General features: G+C 39.9%; 1 protein-coding gene across 2 annotated transcripts in view; it reads right to left on the bottom strand.

The window, feature by feature from the left end:
• Nucleotides 1-19,967, bottom strand: part of AEBP2 (AE binding protein 2) — an 85,160-nt gene that overhangs the window by 50,161 nt on the left and 15,032 nt on the right. For both annotated transcript variants that reach the window (XM_032796045.2, XM_032796046.2), the window contains exons 2-3: nt 5,530-5,737; nt 55-162 (exon numbers count right to left, since the gene is read on the bottom strand). In XM_032796045.2, coding sequence (XP_032651936.1) covers nt 55-162; nt 5,530-5,737 — 316 coding nt within the window. The remainder of the gene's footprint in view (nt 1-54; nt 163-5,529; nt 5,738-19,967) is intronic.

Genomic DNA, 19,967 nt, shown 5'->3' with positions numbered 1-19,967 from the left:
GTAAAATTATCGTTTTCAACATACAAAACATGATTTCTTATAAAAACAGCTTACCTTGAAAGGTTTGTCCCCACTGTGCGTCAGCATATGCCTCTGTAACCAACTTTGACTTGTTGAAGGTGTATTATATACTTTGCAACCTTTCCACAAGCAAACAAATACCTAATAAAGGAAAAATATGTCATTATTTCTTACAGAAGTCTAAAAACATTATTTGATTATGTTATGAATACAAAACATGTTGGTTCAAAGGATATACAAAAAGTGTTTAGACCCTGAATAAATAAATAAGAATTATTTGCTCTCTCATACTAGCTTGCCCAGAATTTTGGGAAAGAAATAAGGCCCACAGGCATTCATAATGGCAGTTCTCGGGAACAAAATTTTGGTGCCCAAGTGCTTACCCCCTATAAATAAGTTCAGGAGCTACACCATGAACCCTAGAGATAGCTTCCAAATCTTGAAATCCTCTAATGATTAATATCTATACAAAAAAATGAAAAGCAAGATCCAAACTGACTAATTACCTTTACAGTCTTCTCATAAGAGAAAAGGACAAAATGGTTTGTTCTCATATAAAAGCAACAGTCCATTTCTTCTATATGAGGGAATCAAGTTAAAACTTTGTTTCAAGATACTAAAAAGTATTTAAACTGTTCAACATTAGTGAATTTTTGGACGCTCCAAACTAAACCACATACTCACATTATTCCCATCACAGCATACATGCAGACATATTTACTGTAGGATGGAAAAGATATCCTTGCCTAGTATGATTTTTAACCCCCCACCTTAGGTAACCGGGTTTTTCTAAGGCATTTATCACCATGGAATCTAACTGCTTCTGGATGAAGGAAAAGGAATTTATTTTTAGATACATATATGGATTAACACTCCTTCTAAGGTGCCAATTATTTCTATGTCCATTCCTTTCCTTCCATAAAACTCAAACTTCTACTTTCCTGAGTTCTCTCTCCACATTCTCCCATGGTTTCAAAATGCTGATGACAAAAACAGCAGCAAAAAAATATCCTCCAACATAAACTTTAACTAGGCTTTTATTATTCGTCATATTCCAAAGATTAACTGACGCCATAAGCAGCTACAGTCAAGTAATTTTAAAAAGCACGTTTTAAATACACTTTCACTTTCAAAAGACAGAGCTGCTGAATTTGAGGTTATTGTCTTTAATCATTATGTACAGAGACTCTAAGTATGGCTTTCAAACATCATGCATATACCATCAACCTGAAATAATTATTTCTGTAATTTTTTGATCACTTCCCTCTGTATACAGTTCTATTTTGCTTAAAAAAAACTAAAATGATCCAAGTTCTCTGGACTTTGGAGCAAAAACCTAAGCAGATGAAAAAGTAGACGTGGTGCACTAAAGGGACACCTTCATATTTTGGCAATTTAAAAAGATTTAAAAGTCATTTTATATATACATCCACCCCCAATCTCCCAGGCCAATTTTTGTGATTTTACATGTTTTGTGCTATCCTATTCTATCCAAACATATTAATTGCAAAACGATGAAGTAAAAAAATATCATACAGAAGTGTCTTTAAATTGATAGCATCTCTTAACTAATTTTCCAAGGTACTTACTAATTTCATGTCTGTGGGTAAAAAGAAAATGATCACTTTGTTGGCAGCTTTGATGGGGCAGGGAGCTCTGACATGGGGGGTGGGGGTGGGGGAGGAGGAGAGATAGATCTCAACCAGGAGCAACTAGGGCTGTATTCCATGTGCTGCTGCTTTCTTCTCTCCTTTTCCTTTATAACTGGGGGAAGGCTGGCTGCTTTCTTTTCCCCTTCACCCTCACCTTGTGCTGGGGCGGGGGGGAAGAGGAAAAAGGGTATTGCATGCTGCATTCTAGCTCCAGAGCCTGTCCCACTCACCACTGCTACCAATGGCTGGTGCGGGTGGCAAAAGGACAGGGTGATTGGTTCCTGCCTGGAGGAGGAAGAAGGCTGCAATGGTTTGCTGCATAGGCAAACAGCCATTTTGGGCTCCCTGTTTCATCCCTACCCTTAAACTAGTATGTTGGATCTCCTCTGATGGCAGGGGCTAGACTGATTGTCATTTGGGGATCTGGAAGGAATTTTTACCCAGTGGCAAAACTGTCAAACTGCCATATGAGTTTTCACTTTTCATCTGGCATGCTGGACATCTGGTTTTGGGTGTTTCAATTACTTTGAAAGGTTCCAGTGTGGCTGGTGGGTTAGAAGTGTTTGACTGAGGTCCATATAACTCAATGGGCTGCATGCGGACTGGTCCTGGACACAGCAGCTCATGATGGGGGAGGGGGGTATGCCTCTGTCCCATGTACCTTGTAGCTTCCCTCACAGAATCATAGAATATCAGGGCTGGAAGGGGCCTCAGGAGGTCATCTAGTCCAACCCACTACTCAAAGCAGGACCAATTCCCAACTAAATCATCCCAGCTAGGGCTTTGTCGAGTCTGACCTTAAAAACCTCTAAGGAAGGAGATTCCACCACCTCCCTAGGTAACCCATTCCAGTGCTTCACCACCCTCCTAGTGAAAAAGTTTCTCAATATCCAACCTAAACCTCTCCCACTGCAACTTGAGACCATTACTCTCTCCTACCTCAGGAAAGGGAGTGGGATGGGATTCTGGCTTCCATCAAGGTCCTTTAACAGGCCTGAGGTATAGCAGTAGGATGGCCTTTACACTCACCCTCAGGTTTATATTACCCCCAGCCACATGTGCCATTTGGTGCCCACACTGGAAAAGTCCTACAGGCAGTTTGGGTATTAGTTCTTTATTTTATTTAACTTTTTTTTATTTTACAAGAGTAGGTATATGGGCACCACCTGCAGGTGAGGTGGTTGAACAGCTCATGGCTTTATTGTGGAGTTGTCAAGCCTATTTATGCACAATGACTGTAGTTTGTAAAGAACAAGAATTATAGGCAAGGGAACAATGAGAGACATTCAACATAGTGTGATTAAATGTACAGGCTGCACATATATATAATGTACAGGCTGCATATTTTTTATTTTATATATATATTATATATATATACACACATACACACACACACACGCAGCCTGTACATTTATTCATACTATCTCTCATTGTTCCCTTGCCTATAATTCTTGTTCTTTACAAGCTACAGTCATTGTGCATAAATAGGCTTGAAAACTCCACAATAAAGCCATGAGCTATTCAACCACCTCACCTGCAGGTGGTGCACATACATCTACTCTTGTAAAACAAACCTGACAGTAACTGTCAGTCTCTTTCTTGCAAAATCAAATAATTTTTAACAAAAATTTCCAGACTACAGCAGGGCACACAAATGGACAAGTGTAGTCAGATTGCAATTCAGACACTCAGAGCTTCAGGCAAACTTCTCGTTTCTGAAAACAAAGCATAGTCTATCACAGAGCACATTTTGTAAACTAAAAACTTCAAGAATATCAAAATACAGAGAAATATGCCAACATTAAAGAACTATGAAAGCTTCAAAAAAACAAATCCAACTCTAAAAAAGCCTGAAAGAGGGGAGTGTGTGAAAGCTGGCAGAATACTGATGCGGACTAGCAGTTTTATTGTTGCAATACACATTCCATGCTTAACGGTTGGTGAACATATGCAGAGATCTTCACATGGCAACTCTGCGTATTTTGCGCATGGTAAAATGTCTGAGACTGGCTAACTGCACTGCAATGTCTGCAGCTGAATATTACCTAACATCTAACAGGAAGATTAAGTCCTGCTAAGGAATAACATTAACAAGATATACTCATACCATCAAGTCTCCCTTAATAATAGGCTGAGTTATTAAATCCAAAACTTGATCATTCTAAATTCTACTCCAGATACGGCATTAGAAATCATTAACTTCTATTTGCAGGGAAGATCCTTGTCAAAACAGGCATGAAGAAACTGAGAAATACTGATCACAGACTAGTTTAAGTAATGATATTACCTGTCCAATGAATTTAGGATGAGTGATTGACACCACTCAATCTGATGCATTTTACATGATATAGAAATTGGATGGGTCTTTAGTATTTATACCTAATCCAAAGCCAGTTTACTCTGAAATGACATCACTGACACCAAGTTAATTCTATGGCTTTCAATTTATTTTTTTAAACTACATCGTAAGAAACTCAGACAGATTTCTATGAGAACAATGAAGACTTCATATGTTGATAAGGGACCAGATTAATGCTCTATAACATAGTGGGCTTCTTAATACTTAGCTCAGGATGTAGCTTCAAATTAACACTGACATAAAGAAGCCGGAAGCTTTCAGAGCATTTCCTCATGCATTAACAAGGCCTAAGACTATGCACAGCCTGAAAATACAAAAGCACATCTTTTGAGGGTGCATCTTATAGACAACTGTCAAACTACAAATACTGTTGTAACTATGAGATCCTGCATTCTCAGGATGAACTGGACCAATGCCAGCCAACACTTACATATTCAATGCCAAGCCAAAGACATTTTACACTCTTAAAATGGTCAAATGTAGCTTTTATCTGAGCTGTATGCAGTAATATGTACTCTAGAAACCATTACAAAACAAGCTCCAACTATGGGTAATTAAGAGCGATACTAACAGCTTCAGCACCCAAATAACCAGCATCGCTATGGACAAATTCTTTCAGGACTTTTCTTGAAGAGCACTATGTAAGCTTGTCTCTTGCACCAACAGAAGTTGGTCCTATAGAAGATACTACTACTGCACCTACCTGGTCTCCAATATCCTAGGACCAACACTGCAAACGACAAATCCTTTCCTCACTTACAAAAAAAATGTATCAAAGGAAGCATAACAACAATCAAGAACTTATGAGGAAGCACAGGGTTCCAAAACTTGACTATTCAGTTTTAAAACCATGTAATTGCAACTCAAATGATAACACTTGGAACCAGAAACGGCACAGGAAAAAAAACCTTATACAAAAGCTTTTAAAGGATTTTTTTTTTAAATTAGTGGCAAGAAAGGGTTGAATGCTAAGGTACCCACAATAATCTAAATCAAAACACAACATACGTACTTTATCTTCCATTGTACCTGTGACGACTGCCGTTATGGCCAAACTGCTGCGGAAAAAAAACCCCATCACATATACAAATCAACTTAAAATATTGGTTTTCCTGAATTTGATTTAAAATTTGCAGCTTAGAACTTCTGAATATCAGGTCAGATTTACAAATGAGTCTAATTTTAGGAATCCATTTTTTTTAAAAAAGTCCTAAGCAGAATGACTAGTATAAATCATCCAGCCCCCATTTCCTTCAGATAACTGCACTTCCTAACATGAGCTATTTTATCTACTCAAAGAAATTTGTGATGACGTATGCCAACCTGCAACAGTTCCAAATAAAGCTGCAATAGCTGGTATCTAATTTTATCATTCAACAAACATACGCAGGTAAAGATAGTTATCTGAAAATGCAAAACTGCTGACATAACTTCATGAAAGTGCTACAAAATATTAACGCATGGAGATAGGACAGCAAAGAATAAAACAAAACCAACCCCTCCTCGCTGACCATCTACATGTATGGAGCGAATGTGATCTGCCAGATCCGGGCTGGAGTTGAAGCAAGCATGGCACTGGTCCCAACAACAGTTATAAGCAATACTTTTTGTTGATGAAGCTGTAACTCCTTGGCCATTCATCATAACTGGAGTCGAACGCCCACTGGAAATTGTGCTGTCTACGTCCATTATAGTGCTGCTTATGCTATAAAGAAAAAAAGAGAATGTTACTCCTGGGTGTATGTTAACATGGCAAACACTTGATAATGAACATCTGACTTTTGGTGTGACTTCTTGTATGTGTAGACTTTATTAGAAATAAAATGTTCTATTGAGTTGTCAAAAAGACGATGTATATTCTACTGAAGCTTGTGAAATATGAACTGTGTGCCAGATACTATTAGCGTAGATCTCTCATTCCTAATATTATCTGTCCTCTATGGTCTACAAGCATCCAGAATGGTACTGTATGAAACTAGATAAGAAAGAGGGAGCAAGGTGTATTAATTTTCTATGTTTTGTAAACCAGTACAATATAAATATAAGTCAAGTTGGGCTAATTTTGGAACAGACACAGATGAAAGATGTAAGCTGTGACTGTGGCAAGCCTGCTCCCCAGAGTTGATAAAGTATAAACTTCTCTATCTGTGTTGATTTGTCTATGTTTAATAAATTGATTGAGCTGAGTTATCTTTCATCTTGTTAATCTATAATCAAAACTGAACCCTAACAAGCTGAAGTGCTGTCATATTACCTCTTTAACAGTCAACTAGTAAAATCCAGTCCCCAATATAATCAATAACACCCCCCCCTTTTTTTTTTTTTTTTTTTTTAAAGAGAGGTTACCGATATACTCTTCAAGAATGCCACTCATATATTCACACTTGAGGAATAAGGTTCCCCTGATGCTCAGCTGCAGAAATGCCTTGAAAATGCCATATCCTTAGGTCAGAAGAGTAATGTCATCACCCTACTCTATATTAGAAGTGTGCACACAAACCCCCACCATTATCCTCAGTTCCTTCTCTGAAACTGCAGGTTTGATATTATACAGAACTGAGGTAGACGGGAAGGTGGGTGGGTAGCATGGACAACAGTCACTGGAAACTAATCTCGCTTCTTCAAGGGCCTTCGTACACTTGCTACCTGTGGGAGATTAGCAAACAACATTCCACCAAGATGATGATGGACAAGTTCTTAGCTAAACCTGAATAGCAGCACTGTTCTGCCAAACTGGGCACTGAAGCACAAAGCCAAGTCCAAAAGTAGCACTCTTAGTGAATGTCTGTACTGAACTGCAAGTTGTTGATTTGCACATCACCACAACAGGAACTTGTCTAAGACACGTCACTGAAGCTGTGGTAACTCTCACGGACTGGGTCTTTAAACCAGGGGATACTGGCTTCCTGGCTAAAATGTGGCAATATTCTATACATCTATCAATCCAGAGCGAAAGTCTGTTTGGCAACAGGTTTTCTTGCCACTCTCCCAACAGGCTACAAATAACCTATTAGACTGTCTAAATGACTTGGTCTTTTGCAAGTAGTGACCTTTTTACACCTAGGGCATGGAGAGGCTGTTCCCTTGGATGGGAGTGAGGATCTGGAAAAGACACAGAGTGGTGAAATGCACTGAAGTAGATGGAAATATGACACCATCTTGGGCACAAAGGTAGAATGCACCCTCATGGTGATTCCCTCATTGTAGACCACAGTGTAATGTGGAATGGTCATCTAAGCACTGAGCTCCCTCACCCTTTCAGCAGATGTGATAGCTACCAGGAAAGCTGTTTTCAGTGATAAATGACAGAGGAAGTAAGAGGCTTGTAAGGAGAACCCATCAGCTTAATCAGGAAAAGGTTTAGATCTCAAAGGCAGGGCTTCCTATTAGGTGGACCATTTATTATGCCCTTAAAAACCCAGAGACTGTAGTGTAAGAAAAGATCAGTGCAAGTCCAGTAGTCAAACACTCGTGTCTTAAGAGTCATGTTCTGTCCTCAAAGTGCCTAATGAGCATATGACACGTAGTGACCTGCATTTTGGCCACTTTCTTCTGTTCCTCTTGCAAGGAGTCCAAGATAGGACTCATGGCATCCCACAGACCTTAACTGCAGGGAGACACAGCAGCCTGATAACTGGCTGTCTGGAGGTCTAGTAAACCAACTTTCAGCCCTCTGTGCCAGAAAGGATAGAATGAGATTTTTGTTGATAACTCTCCTTTCTGCAGACAGAAGGCACTGAATGTGGGCGTCTGGCTCTGGTCTGATCTGCAAACAAGGGGCGCACCCTTCTTTGAAGCCCTTACAGACTCAGGGCCAGACAACTATATAACAAGATTCCAGGATTATCACTATCTGTGTGTCACTCTGATGCCTAGAATGACTGTTGATTCAGTGTGAAGCAAAGGAAACAACTACAAGCATGACTGAGTGCGTGCTTTGATTAGAATATCACTCTGCACACAAACTTTGAGGAACATGTATAAACAGCAACACAGTGCATGGAAACAAGAGCCCCTATTATTGAATTTTTTTTACATACTGTACATGACTATGAATTACACCTGTGCAAGAGCACAGGCTTTCAGTTATTAGAAGCCAAGAGCTCCCAGAATATTACTATAAAATACTCTAAACTATTTACAATAAGGTCTCAAGTTGGACAAAAAGCAAGTCTAGTCCTGAAGGCCAAAAGTAAGTTCCATTTCCTCTCTGTGATGCCAGCAAAGGAACGCAGGCTCTTGGGAGAGTACACTGCCTTAGCAGGACAATGATACCACCCTCAAACGAGAATTCTCACGCACTTCCAAATGGTCTGGCTTTTCAAGGATATATCCACACACGGAAATGCAGAGACCTTCACAGAAGAAGGTTATATTAAGCAAACTTTACCATTTCCAAATATACCTCAGGCCCTTTTTTTGGTTGCTATATAAGAACTCTGACAGGCAACAAGTCATTCCATGCGCAGTACAAAAATCTCTGGAATGGTGAATCTCTTACAGAAATCAGGGAAATTGCTACTGGTCCACCATTAAAAAAAAAATCATCAAGAATGCCTGCCTCTCTGGCTGGAAAGCTCAAATGGCTTTGGACTGTGTGTGTTTGGAGACAAACTCAAAACATAGGCTTTTTGAAGTTGCAGGTGGTTGAGACTATCATCAGATCCCTTCTTCCTACAATCCTAGAGACCTCCAACCTGTACAAAGATGACAACCACTACACCTACATTGATTGTACAGGGCAACCAGCAGGGTGTCAGCCGAGAGCAAAAAGTTAAATTGGAAGTCTTTGTTTGCACTCACTCATCTGGGGTGGAACAAACATGTGGACTGGCTAAGCTGATTACAAAGAATTCTCCCTAGGACACTTACAATTGGCTGTCTTACCAGGGGGTTTCTGGATTTTTTTAAATCTGGCACAGGCACCTGCAAGCATGAAAAAATTGTGTATTTCATTCAGGAGCAGAGGTACAAAATACATCCTTTTCCACTAGTTGTAAAAGTAGCCCACAAAAATAAGAAAATGCATCAATGATTTTTAATGACACCAGAGTGGCTCAGAAGCTATATTTCCCTCACCAGGAAAGAATTTGTCTCAGAACCTTGGACTACTCTAACTATGGACAGGCCCATTCAAAGCACTACTGCACCAGACTCTCTTCAGATACATGACAGCTTAGAACCTGAAACTCTAAGCTTACTGTCATACCATTACTGGCAGTATTTAGCAGAATTCTTGATGAATTCCAAAGATGCCTCTACTTTAAAAAAACATCACTGGACCTGGACAATATGGTTTGGCTTGTGAGAAAAATCAAGATTCATTACCAAGATTCACCAAGAGCTCAAGTTCCCTATCTCAAAGTAAATGTTTTCGTTTTGGGAAGTATTAACTTAAGTTTATTTCAAGTATCCTCTCCCATCCATATAGCACAAGATTGATCAGATACATTATCCAGAGACCTTGTAGATTACATCTAGTGGGTTAAAGGAATTTTATCTTAATATTTCTAGCACTGACTATATCCTTAGCCACTGATAAAGCATCTGCTGTTTTTCCTACAGCAGACATTCCTTATAGCCATCACATCAGATAATCTATCAAGGCACCCAGGTGAAGGGGGGGGGGGGGAGCTTTGCTTCATCCCAAAGAGTTATTTCCTTGAATACTAACACACAAAGAATGGAATGCTGGTCTTTCCCTGTAGATTACACTGTTTGTTTTCTGAAAAGATATAGCTCTCAAGTTATTTATGTGAGCCAGACATCACATAAGTAACTCTTATGGTCAGCAACTGCCACCACTACCATGACTTTGTGAAAGGGCGATAAGAAGGTTGTTACAAAAAAGTGGTAGGTTTAGGCCTATGCAAATTAAGGCCTTATTTCCTTGCTTTGAAGTCCACATAGAATGTACCCCATAAGCCAAACAACCAGGTGTGCGTGGCGGAAGGAGAGAGAAGGTTGCTATAGCCAGACCACAGTGGATTACAGGCAGGCATGGGGGCATCAAAAAACTATCACAAGTACAATAGGTAGAGAAGGTGGGAGCAGGAATGGTTACTTCATCCAGGTTCCATACATATTATTTGTATTACCATAGCACCTAGGAACCCTGGTTATGGATAAGGACCCTACTGTGCTAGGCACTGTACAAAAAGATGGTGTTAAAAGGCAACCCTACTGTCAGACCAAAATAGTAGGACAGCAGTATTGGATATTATAAATAGAGTATACAATTTAGGAATTATTGCTGATTTACGGTTACTGGGATTTATACGTATGCAATCTTCAAGTCTACAGAAGTTGAAAAATCTCTCTAGACAATGGGGAATAGAATGGATATCTACATTTATCTCTTGGAATGTGCACCAGTTTACTTCTTTTGGATACAAAGTCACAAATCTCAGTGACTTTTTGAAGCCTCGGGACTCCGCAAATAGCTTGAACTTCTGTAGACACTGGACTGCTTTCAGAAAATTCTTTCCTCTTCGGAAAAATATGGGAAAGGCTGAAACCAGTAACATTAAGGCTGTGGGAAGATGCTAAGAATCCTTTTGTTATGATGGCCAGGCCTATTAATAAAATGGGAGAACAATAACCCCTAGAATTTGGACTGGTTATAACTGCTGGAAGAAGTGTTTGATAAGGACCTACAGTGTGTTTAAACTGAAGTTCAGCACTCCAGAAATTGGAACCCTGGGAACCCAAGGTAGGTAGTTCATAACTGGACCACCTGTGCTCCACATCTGCTTTAATTTTTTGATGGATAAGAATCAGTCCAGTCTGCAATTGAATAGACACTGCATAAACGCCATTTCATCTGTGAAGTCCCCATTCCATTGCTCAAGCTATAGGACTCCCATCGCTAGTACAACAAGCCTGTGGCAGTTCCTACTCTTTCAACAGAATCCTAGGAAATGTCACTTAATAGCCAACTTGCTCTTGAAATGAGTTTTGGGGATTCCTGGGATATTTTGGATAAAGTGCTTTATCTGCCTGGATTTCTGCAATCCATTTGATATATGCCCTAGAGATAAAGAATACATAAACTGTCATTCCCAGCTGAGCTGTTGCCAGCACATTTTTTCATTTCCGTCCCCATTTTCCTATCTAGCATATCTTTATGTAAGACATTAAAATATTGAGAATACCACTAACTATATCTAGCTCTCATATAGCACTTTTCATCAGTAGATCTCAAAATGATTTACAGGGAGAGGTAAGATGAACATTTCACAAGTAATGTTACATCTTCCTATTCTGGAAATAGCTAAATTTTGCTTATTAGCATGACTGATAATCAGCAGGAGCTACCCAACAGGAGTCCATTACTTTCAGAATAAATAGGTGCATGCCTCTCCTTATTTGTGGGTTAGTCCCCCAAGTAGCCCACTGTCATCTCACTTTTTGTTTCAGTCTCACTGAAACATATTTGATTTGGTAACTTCTCTAGTGATACTACAGAAAGAAATATGTTATTTCAGAGGCACAGGAGATAAGAGAATATACATTTCAGGTAATCAGAGTTCTTGTTGCCCTCAAAGAGGCTGGAGTGATTGTTGATTTTCTTATTCAAGGGCCTCTTTTAGGTCTCAAGGGCTGAGTTTTGTGAATGGACTGTCCAGAAATACAATGGCTCCCTCCAGCCCTGCCCCACCACACGCTGTCCACATGGTCTGCATCTTCTGTCCCTACCCAGACCTGGGGATATCAGTAAGGGACCCTTGTGAAGTGTGTTACAGAGGTGGCAGCAGGAGGAAGGTGCTTGGCTCCAAGGTCCTTTGCCAGTGCTGGAGCATTTAGTAGTGTCTGTGCTGTGTCCAGTACAGTAACTCCTTGCTTAAAGTTGTAGTTATGTTCCTGAAAAATGCGACTAAGTGAAATAATGTTAAGCAAATCCAATTTCCCCATAAGAATTAACGTAAATGGGGGGATTAAGTTTCAGGAAAATTTTTTTCACCAGACAAAAAACTATACATTATATAGATATACACACAGTATACGTTTTAAACAAACAATTTAATATTGTTCACAGCTATGATGATTGTGAAGCTTGATTGAGGTGGTGAAGTCAGAGGGTGGAGGAGGGAGGGATATTTCCCAGGGAATGCCTTGCTGCTAAATGATGAACATTTGGCTGAGCCCTCAAGGGTTAAACATGTTGTTAATGTAGCCTCACACACAAGGCAGCACAAACACGAGGGAGGAGAGACAGCATAGCAGACAGAGAGACACACATCTCGTGTGTGTGGGAGAGAGAGAGAGATGCACACTGCCCCTTTAAGTAAGCTGACCCACTCTTAAGTGCACTGTCTTTTTAAGTGGATCAGGAAGTTGAGACAGCAGCTACTGCCCCAAGCACTCTCTGTCTCCCTCTGTCCATGTCCCCTCCCTGCTCTACATGGAGAAGGAGTAAGCGGGGTGTAGGAGCAGGGGGGAAGGGAACACCCTGACATTAGCCCCCGTTTGCCCTCTGCACAGCAAGCAGGAGTCTCTGGGAGCAGCTCCAAGGCAGAGGGCAGGAGCAGCACATGGCAGTGTGGGGAGGGACAGCTGAACTGCCGGCAATTGATAGCCTTCAACTGCAGCACAGGGAACTTAGGGGAGCGGAGAGCTGATATGGGGACTGCCAGTCCACCTTGGTTACAAGCCCCCATCAGCTAGCCACAATGGGCTGCTCTTCCTGCAAGCAGCGGACAAAGCAGGCAGCTGCCAAACACGTTAGAAGGGAGCATTGTACAACTTTAAACAAGTATGTTCACTAATTGATCAGCAACATAACAACGAAACAACGTTAACCGGGACAACTTTCAGTGGGGAGTTACTGTATTCTCAAATCACATCTCAATTACTGAAGCAGAGATAAGACAAAATTAGTTGTCACCATCAAAAAAATCTTGTTTAGGTGACTTACCCAATAGCAAAGAAGAATTGTGGCAGAGAGATAACTCAGTTCTCTTGAGTTCAAGTCCATTATATTAAGCACATGGACATTCTCTCTCTTCCTGTAGTTTCCTGCCTGTTCATTTGACAGAAACTCCATCATATGCAACTATTTGCTAAGCAAATTTTCCTGTCTCTCTTGAGGGCTTTGTATGCTTAAGGAAGTCCAAATGTATAGACAACAGAGTAAAGCACATCAATCTGGCTAAATTATTCTCAGTTTATAGTACATTGCACTGTGATATTTTTAATCAAAAAATGCTTGTAGATGCGCTTGCTAACCAATTCATGATTCGGGCCTAACCATATTAAGGTCAGGAGGGAGATTTTTTCCTTGCAGTCTTGCACACTGCATGGTGGGATTTCCAAACATACCTCTAAAGCATCCATGTATTGGTAATTTCTGGAAGCATGATACCTGACTCAAAAGACTAATGGTGCAATCAAGTATAGCAATCTGATGTTCAAATTATCTCTGTTCCCCGTATTATCTCCCACTGATATCAACAGTAGATTTAATGAAAGATTGAAGGTAGACAATAGCTTCTATATAGTAAATAAACTTACTGGTAATTATTTGTTCAATATCTTAAGGCTTAGCAAAGGCTTTTACTTTTATAACTGATGGATAATATTGGTTATTTTTAAGCATTTTTAATTACTGATTTAAATTCACAGTTGCGCAGAATTATGAGGTTTAAGCATTTTTTCAATATGTATCTATTTAAATTTTCAACATTGCAGGAAATTAGAGGAGCCGTAGATAATTATTTATGACTGTAGATGCTGAGATTCAAAAAGCTAAAGGTTTGTAACAGTTAAAACACAACTGGTCAACACCACATGTCAAAATACAAAGTAAATACCCTTAAATCAAACTCTAGTAGAAAAATGCTGTTTGAGAACTTTCTCTAGCTGCAAATTTCAGTCACCATCAATAAAAATATTTTCTCATCAGTTTGCGTGTACAATACAAAGTTTTCCAATAGTTACCAATAAAAATCTAATCCTTCCAAACCTAAATACCTTACTATTACACTCAACAGTGGGAAAAAGTTATCACTTTTAAAACCACTGCCATCTTTACCCTTTGTTTCTCTTCCTTCCTTCCTTATCCTCCTGCATTTGCCTCTCTTTGTTTTTGGGCATCTCCTTTCATCCCACTCCATTTCCTTCTCGGTACTATCTCCCAAATCCAAACCTCACAGACTTTATTCTCACCCATTTCATTCACTAAAATGATCACCAATTAAATAGTTAACGCTGACATTTGGAGAGACTTAATGAGGCAAAAAATGAACACAGGCCTAGATAGGGGAGTTCACACTTCAGAGCCATTGTTTCAGGATGACAATGCTCAATTGGTCTATATTTGATTCAGGGTTGGAAAGTTATCTTCACAATCTTTATGAGGGCTAGGAAGTTATTTTTTAAAATTACAGCTTACCCTCTGTAGACGCTGCACGTGCATATGAGCCATATAATCCATCAAGAAGGTTGGATCTGGCCTATGGGGCTCAATTTAATATCGGTCAAAGTGAAAAAAAACATTCATAATATAAAGGCTGAAAAGATCATTCAGTTTTAAATAATTAATTTCAGTTTTAAAATGCAAACGTTTTTCTTCTGGACTGAAGTTCCTCAAGTATCATCTGATCTATAGATTATACTTTTCCTTTTAATTGGACAATTATAGAAAAACTGTAAAATGCTTTTTTTTTTTTGACATTTTAAACTGATTACATACATTCTTAAGACCTAACGGCTGTGCAAGTTTGAAAAATGCATTATAAAATAAAGATAAATATGAATGAAAATATAGTGAACATATATTTTATTTCATTAAAGAAAATGATGTAAGCACACACCACTCTTGACACACAGTTCAGTTCTCCAAGGAGGCTGATTTCATCACTATTGCAAGTAATCCCTTCTGGCCAATTTAATGAAGGCACTGTTATCTCAAAATTCATCTTTGTCAGTCTTTCATAACTGAAGACAGCATAAGGGCTTAGAATGAATATTAAAAAAACAAACAAGAACAGCATAATTCTGTTCTATCTTTCTATAAACACATCATTACTTGCCACAGTCAACTTATATAAAAGCTACTTAAGAGCCAGTCACTGAATAAAAACGTACATACCAAACCCTGTAAAATTTACAATCGTGTTTTCTAGCTCTAACTGTTCTCCCCTCAGGAGCTTAACTGGTGCAATCTTCCACCGGGCAAAATTCAAACCTAACAGATGGGCCTTATGAGAGCTCTTGAAGATCAACAAACTTTAGTTCAGCTTGATCAAAAGGAGAGCATTTCAGAGTTACTGTCCCTCCACTAAGAACACCAGCCTTCAGATGCTCAAATCTAGGGCCTTGTCTACATTACAGAGTTTTGTTGACAAAAATTATGCCGCTTTAATTAAACCACTCTTGCATGTCCACACTATGCTCCTTCTGTTGGCAGAGCACATCTACACTAGCAGCTCTTGCACTGACACAGAGAGCAGTGCACTGCAGGTAGCTATCCCACTGTGCAACTGGCTGCAGGGTGCTCTGGGAAGGGTTTGCAACATCTCACATGAGTCACATGATGCAAGTTTCTCAATCCCACCGTTCCAGGGGCATCCTATTACATTGCCAGCTGCCTTTTAACTGAAGTGCAGAGGGAGGAAATGGAGATTCTTTAACAGGGAATAGGGGGAGAGGGGAGAGTGAGTGAGTGTGTATGTGTTGGGGGAATGTGTGTCGGCATGCTGTCTCTAAGTTCAGACAGCAGCCTAAGCAACCAACCTTGGGGGAAGGGGGACACCCCCCACATCAGCCCCCAACTCTGCAGAGCTCAGCAGTTCCCCCTCCCCACACCCCCACCCACAGCAGCAGCCTGCTCTGCCTGCCTGCCGATTTCTGTAATTCTGTAAGGATTCTGTAATTCTCTGACTTCTCCCATACCTTGAGAATCATTCTCAGCAGCTCTGTGCACTCTCCATGATGAGGAATAATGAAAGCTTCTGGGAGCTTTGAAAGGGGAGGGGTGAATGCCTGCAGGGCAGCCAAGTTCAAAACAGTGAGCAGGGTGGTCACGGCCGGCATTGTGGGTTGCCGGGGGAGGCCAGTTATGTCAAAACAACAAATGGCAGCGTCTACGCCAATGCTTTGTCACTCTAATTTTACAGAAAAAAGCTTTGCCCCTCATGAAGGTGGCTTTGTTTTGCTGCCAAAAAGTAGCTTTGTAGTGTGTACACCTCCACTGGTTTGTCCACAACTTGATGCCAGTACAGATTTCAGGTAACATGACTGCTGCAGTCAACACTGCTAAATAAGCAGGAAGCCTCATTCTATACTAGATATAACTTCTGAGAGATCCTTAAGAATAGCTTCTGAAGGTGACAAATACATGGATAACCGGTGAAAGCAAGTATCTAACCAAACAATACGAAGGCAGCACTACTACTGATCACTGTCTAGAGCAGGGGTTCTCAACCTGGGGGTCAGGATCCCTCAAGGAGTCACGAGGTTATTACATGGGGTTTGCGAGCTGTCAGCCTCTACCCCAAGCTCTGCTTTGCCTCTAGCATTTATAATGGTTTTAAATATATAAAAAGTGTTTTTAATTTATGGGGGGGGGGTCACACAGAGGCTTGCTATATGAAAGGGGTCACAAGTACAAGAGTTTGAGAACCACTGGTCTAGAGACCAAAAGCCTGTGAACAGAGGGGGAAGATACCCCTTCCATCCTCTCTAGAGACTTCCAAAGGCTTACACATCTTGTTTATCTGGTCTGAGCTTTAACCACATCACTCCTATCTAATCTCTCTCTGCCAGACAACAGAAAAAAGAGACTATCATCGAGATCAGACATAAGGGAGACTTAAAACTGCATGTCGTCCACATTTCTTTCACTACCTCCCCCAATGGCCCCTCATATCCATCAAGGCAGTTGAGCAATTGTCCAAAACCAGCAGTGGGGGAATCTAAGAGAATGTTGGGAATCATCAGGAAAGGCACAGATAAAAAGACAGAAAATATCCTCTATGTAAATCCATGGTACACCCACATCTTGAATACTGCATACAGAAGTGGTCACCCCATCTCAAAAAAAGATATACTGGAATTGGAAAAGATACAGAAAAGGGCAAGAAAATTAATAAGGAGTATGGAACAGCTTCCATAAGAGGAGAGATTAGTAAGACTGGAACTTTTCAGCTTGGAAAATACATGAATAAGGTGGGATATGATAGAGATCTATAAAATCATGACTGGTGCGGAGAAAGTAAATAACGAACTGTTATTTACTCCTTCCCATAACACAAGGGCTAGAGGTCACCACATGAAATTAATAGGCATCAGGTTTAAAACAAACAAAAGGAAATATTTCTTCACATAATACACTGTCAACCCGGGGCACTCTGCCAGAGGATGTTGCGAAGGCTAAGACTATAACAGGGTTCAAAAAAGAACTGGATACATTCATGGAAGATAGGTCCATCAATGGCTATTAGCCAGGATGGGCAGGGACGCAAAACATACTCTGAAGCATCCCTAGCCTTTGTTTGCAAGACCTGGGAACGGGCGACACGGGACGAATCATTTGATGATTACCTGTTCTGTTTATTCCTTATGAAGCACCTGGCATTGGTCACTGTCAGAAGACAGGATACTGGGCTAGATGGACCTTTGGTCTGACCCAGTATGGCCGTTCTGATGTTCTTATTCTCCCCTCACCTTCCCCCACCCCCCAAAAAAAAAAAGAGAAAGGAAGGAAGGAACTGAAGAGAAATTCCAACCACTCAGCTCAGGTTGGGAGTTAAAACAAACATAACCCAGTGAATTCTGTGAGAAGGTAATTATCTGGCCACTTCACTAATTTACATCAAAGTGAAAACTAATGCACTTGAAAGGTTAGTTTAAGGTTTTCCTATGCATTACACTCCTTTTCAAGAGGAAAACAGACAGAATGCTAAAAGAATAGGAGTACCTGTGGCACCTTAGAGAGAAACAAATTTATTTCAGCACAAGCTTTCGTGGGCTACAGCTCACTTCTTCAGATGCATACAGTGGAACACACAGACAGAAGATATTTATACATACAGAGAACATGAAAAGGTGGAAGTACCCATACCAATTGTAAGAGTCCAATCAATTGAGATGAGCTATCATCAGCAGGAGAGAAAAAAACCTTTGAAGTGATAATCGAGATGACCCATAAAAGGTCTGAGGAGAACTCATCATGGGGAAATAGATTCAATTAGTGTAATGACCCAACCATTCCCAGTCTCTGTTTAAACTTAAGTTAACTGTATCTAATTTGCATATTAATTCGAGTTCAGCAGTCTCTTTTTGGAGTCTGTTTTTGAAGTTTTTTTGTTGCAAAACTGCCATCTTCAAGTCTGTCACTGAGTGGCCAGAGAGGTTGAAGTGTTCTCCCATTGGTTTTTGTATGTTATGATTCCTGATGTCAGATGTGTGTCCATTTATTCTTTTGAGTAGAGACTGTCCAGTTTGGCTAGAATGCTAGATTCAATTTGAGTCAAAGTTCTCTGTTTTATTTAGACTTTTTTTTTTTTTTTTACTACAAATTAATTAAATAAAATTTTGAAACAAAGTTGTTTTGAACCAGAAAAAAAAGTTTTTCCATTATAAAAACATCAAAAGGAACCAAAAGAATGTCAAGTAAAAAACCTGTCAAAACTGATCCGTACCTGCAAGAAGTTTTTGTTTGACGTATCAGCATTTTCCAACAAAAATACTGCTGAAAAATTCCTGACCATCTCTAATTGGGACTCCGCACAAATATAACAGTTTGTCAGACTAGATACGTACAAAGCCTGAAAATGACACAATCAGATGAACTCTGTGAGCACTTGCTTTTGCAGTAAGCTTTTTCCATCTGAAGGATGTGTTCTGAGTAGCATGTAAGGTTATGATCCTTTCTGCTTTGATGCAGCATTCATTGGTTGTAAACTATGGCTCAGATACCAGAAAACACTCTAAGGGTATGACTATACAGAAAAAAACAACCCAGAGCTGGCCCATGCCAGAACCCAGGCTCCAGCCTGAGCCCAGATGTCTACGAAGCAATGAAACAGCCCCACAAACCGAGCCCCAGTCGGCTGGCACAGACAGGTCAGCTGTGGGTGTCTAGTTGCTATATAGTAATAATGAGAATCTGACTCATTGCTTGCTCTCTCACTTAGGAACAGAAATTGCAAACCAAACTTGTTCTGAACTGAAACATACAGTCATGCTCCTACGAGTGACACACTGTTCCTTCCATTGCCTGGCTCTTTCAAGTTTCAAAGACAGAGGAATTAGACCACAGGATTGCTGCTCAGTTAAATACTTGTAACAGACAAAGACAGAATTGAAGTATATAGTTAAATATGTTACTATAAAAATATTGCATGGTTATCTTGATCATCTGTGAATATGAAGCTCATTTTAATACTGATTTCTTACAATGTTAGTATTTGGTAGTTTTAAGACCAACATTCTGTGTACTGAAGTAGGATAAAATGCACAGTTAATGGCAGCAATTACCACTTGCCCAAGTATAGATTTAATGGAATCTAAATCAATGCTCTTCAAGTACTAGTTATATCAATGTAAAGACAGGGTAATGTAGACCTGTGGAAAGATTAAGTACACATTCTGAAAAATATGAAGCATTAAATAAGATTCCCCAGGAGACAGACACATGGCCAGCAACAGAAGCTGAAAAGATAAAATTTACTTACCTACACATTTTTTCTTCTCTGAAGTGGTCAGCTGGTGCTCTGTGATCCTTTAACTCCATACTGGTGATGCATCTCTACTCTACAAGTTTTCCCAATTATCATGCAATATCCAGTATCAAAAATATTCCTGTTCCAGGAACAAAAGAATTTCCCTTGCTTAATTTTGGATTTTTAACTTGTTCTTTCTTGTTCCAACCTGCAAGTGCCAATATGCCACAGAAGTCCTACTTGTCATGTGAATGGCAACTAACCCAA

This window comes from Chelonoidis abingdonii, chromosome 1 (genome assembly GCF_003597395.2).
Source record: "Chelonoidis abingdonii isolate Lonesome George chromosome 1, CheloAbing_2.0, whole genome shotgun sequence".
In the NCBI taxonomy this organism is placed as follows: Eukaryota; Metazoa; Chordata; order Testudines; family Testudinidae; genus Chelonoidis; species Chelonoidis abingdonii.
The sequence above is the reverse complement of the archived record's forward strand: the minus strand, read 5'-3'. Positions and strand labels throughout refer to the sequence as shown.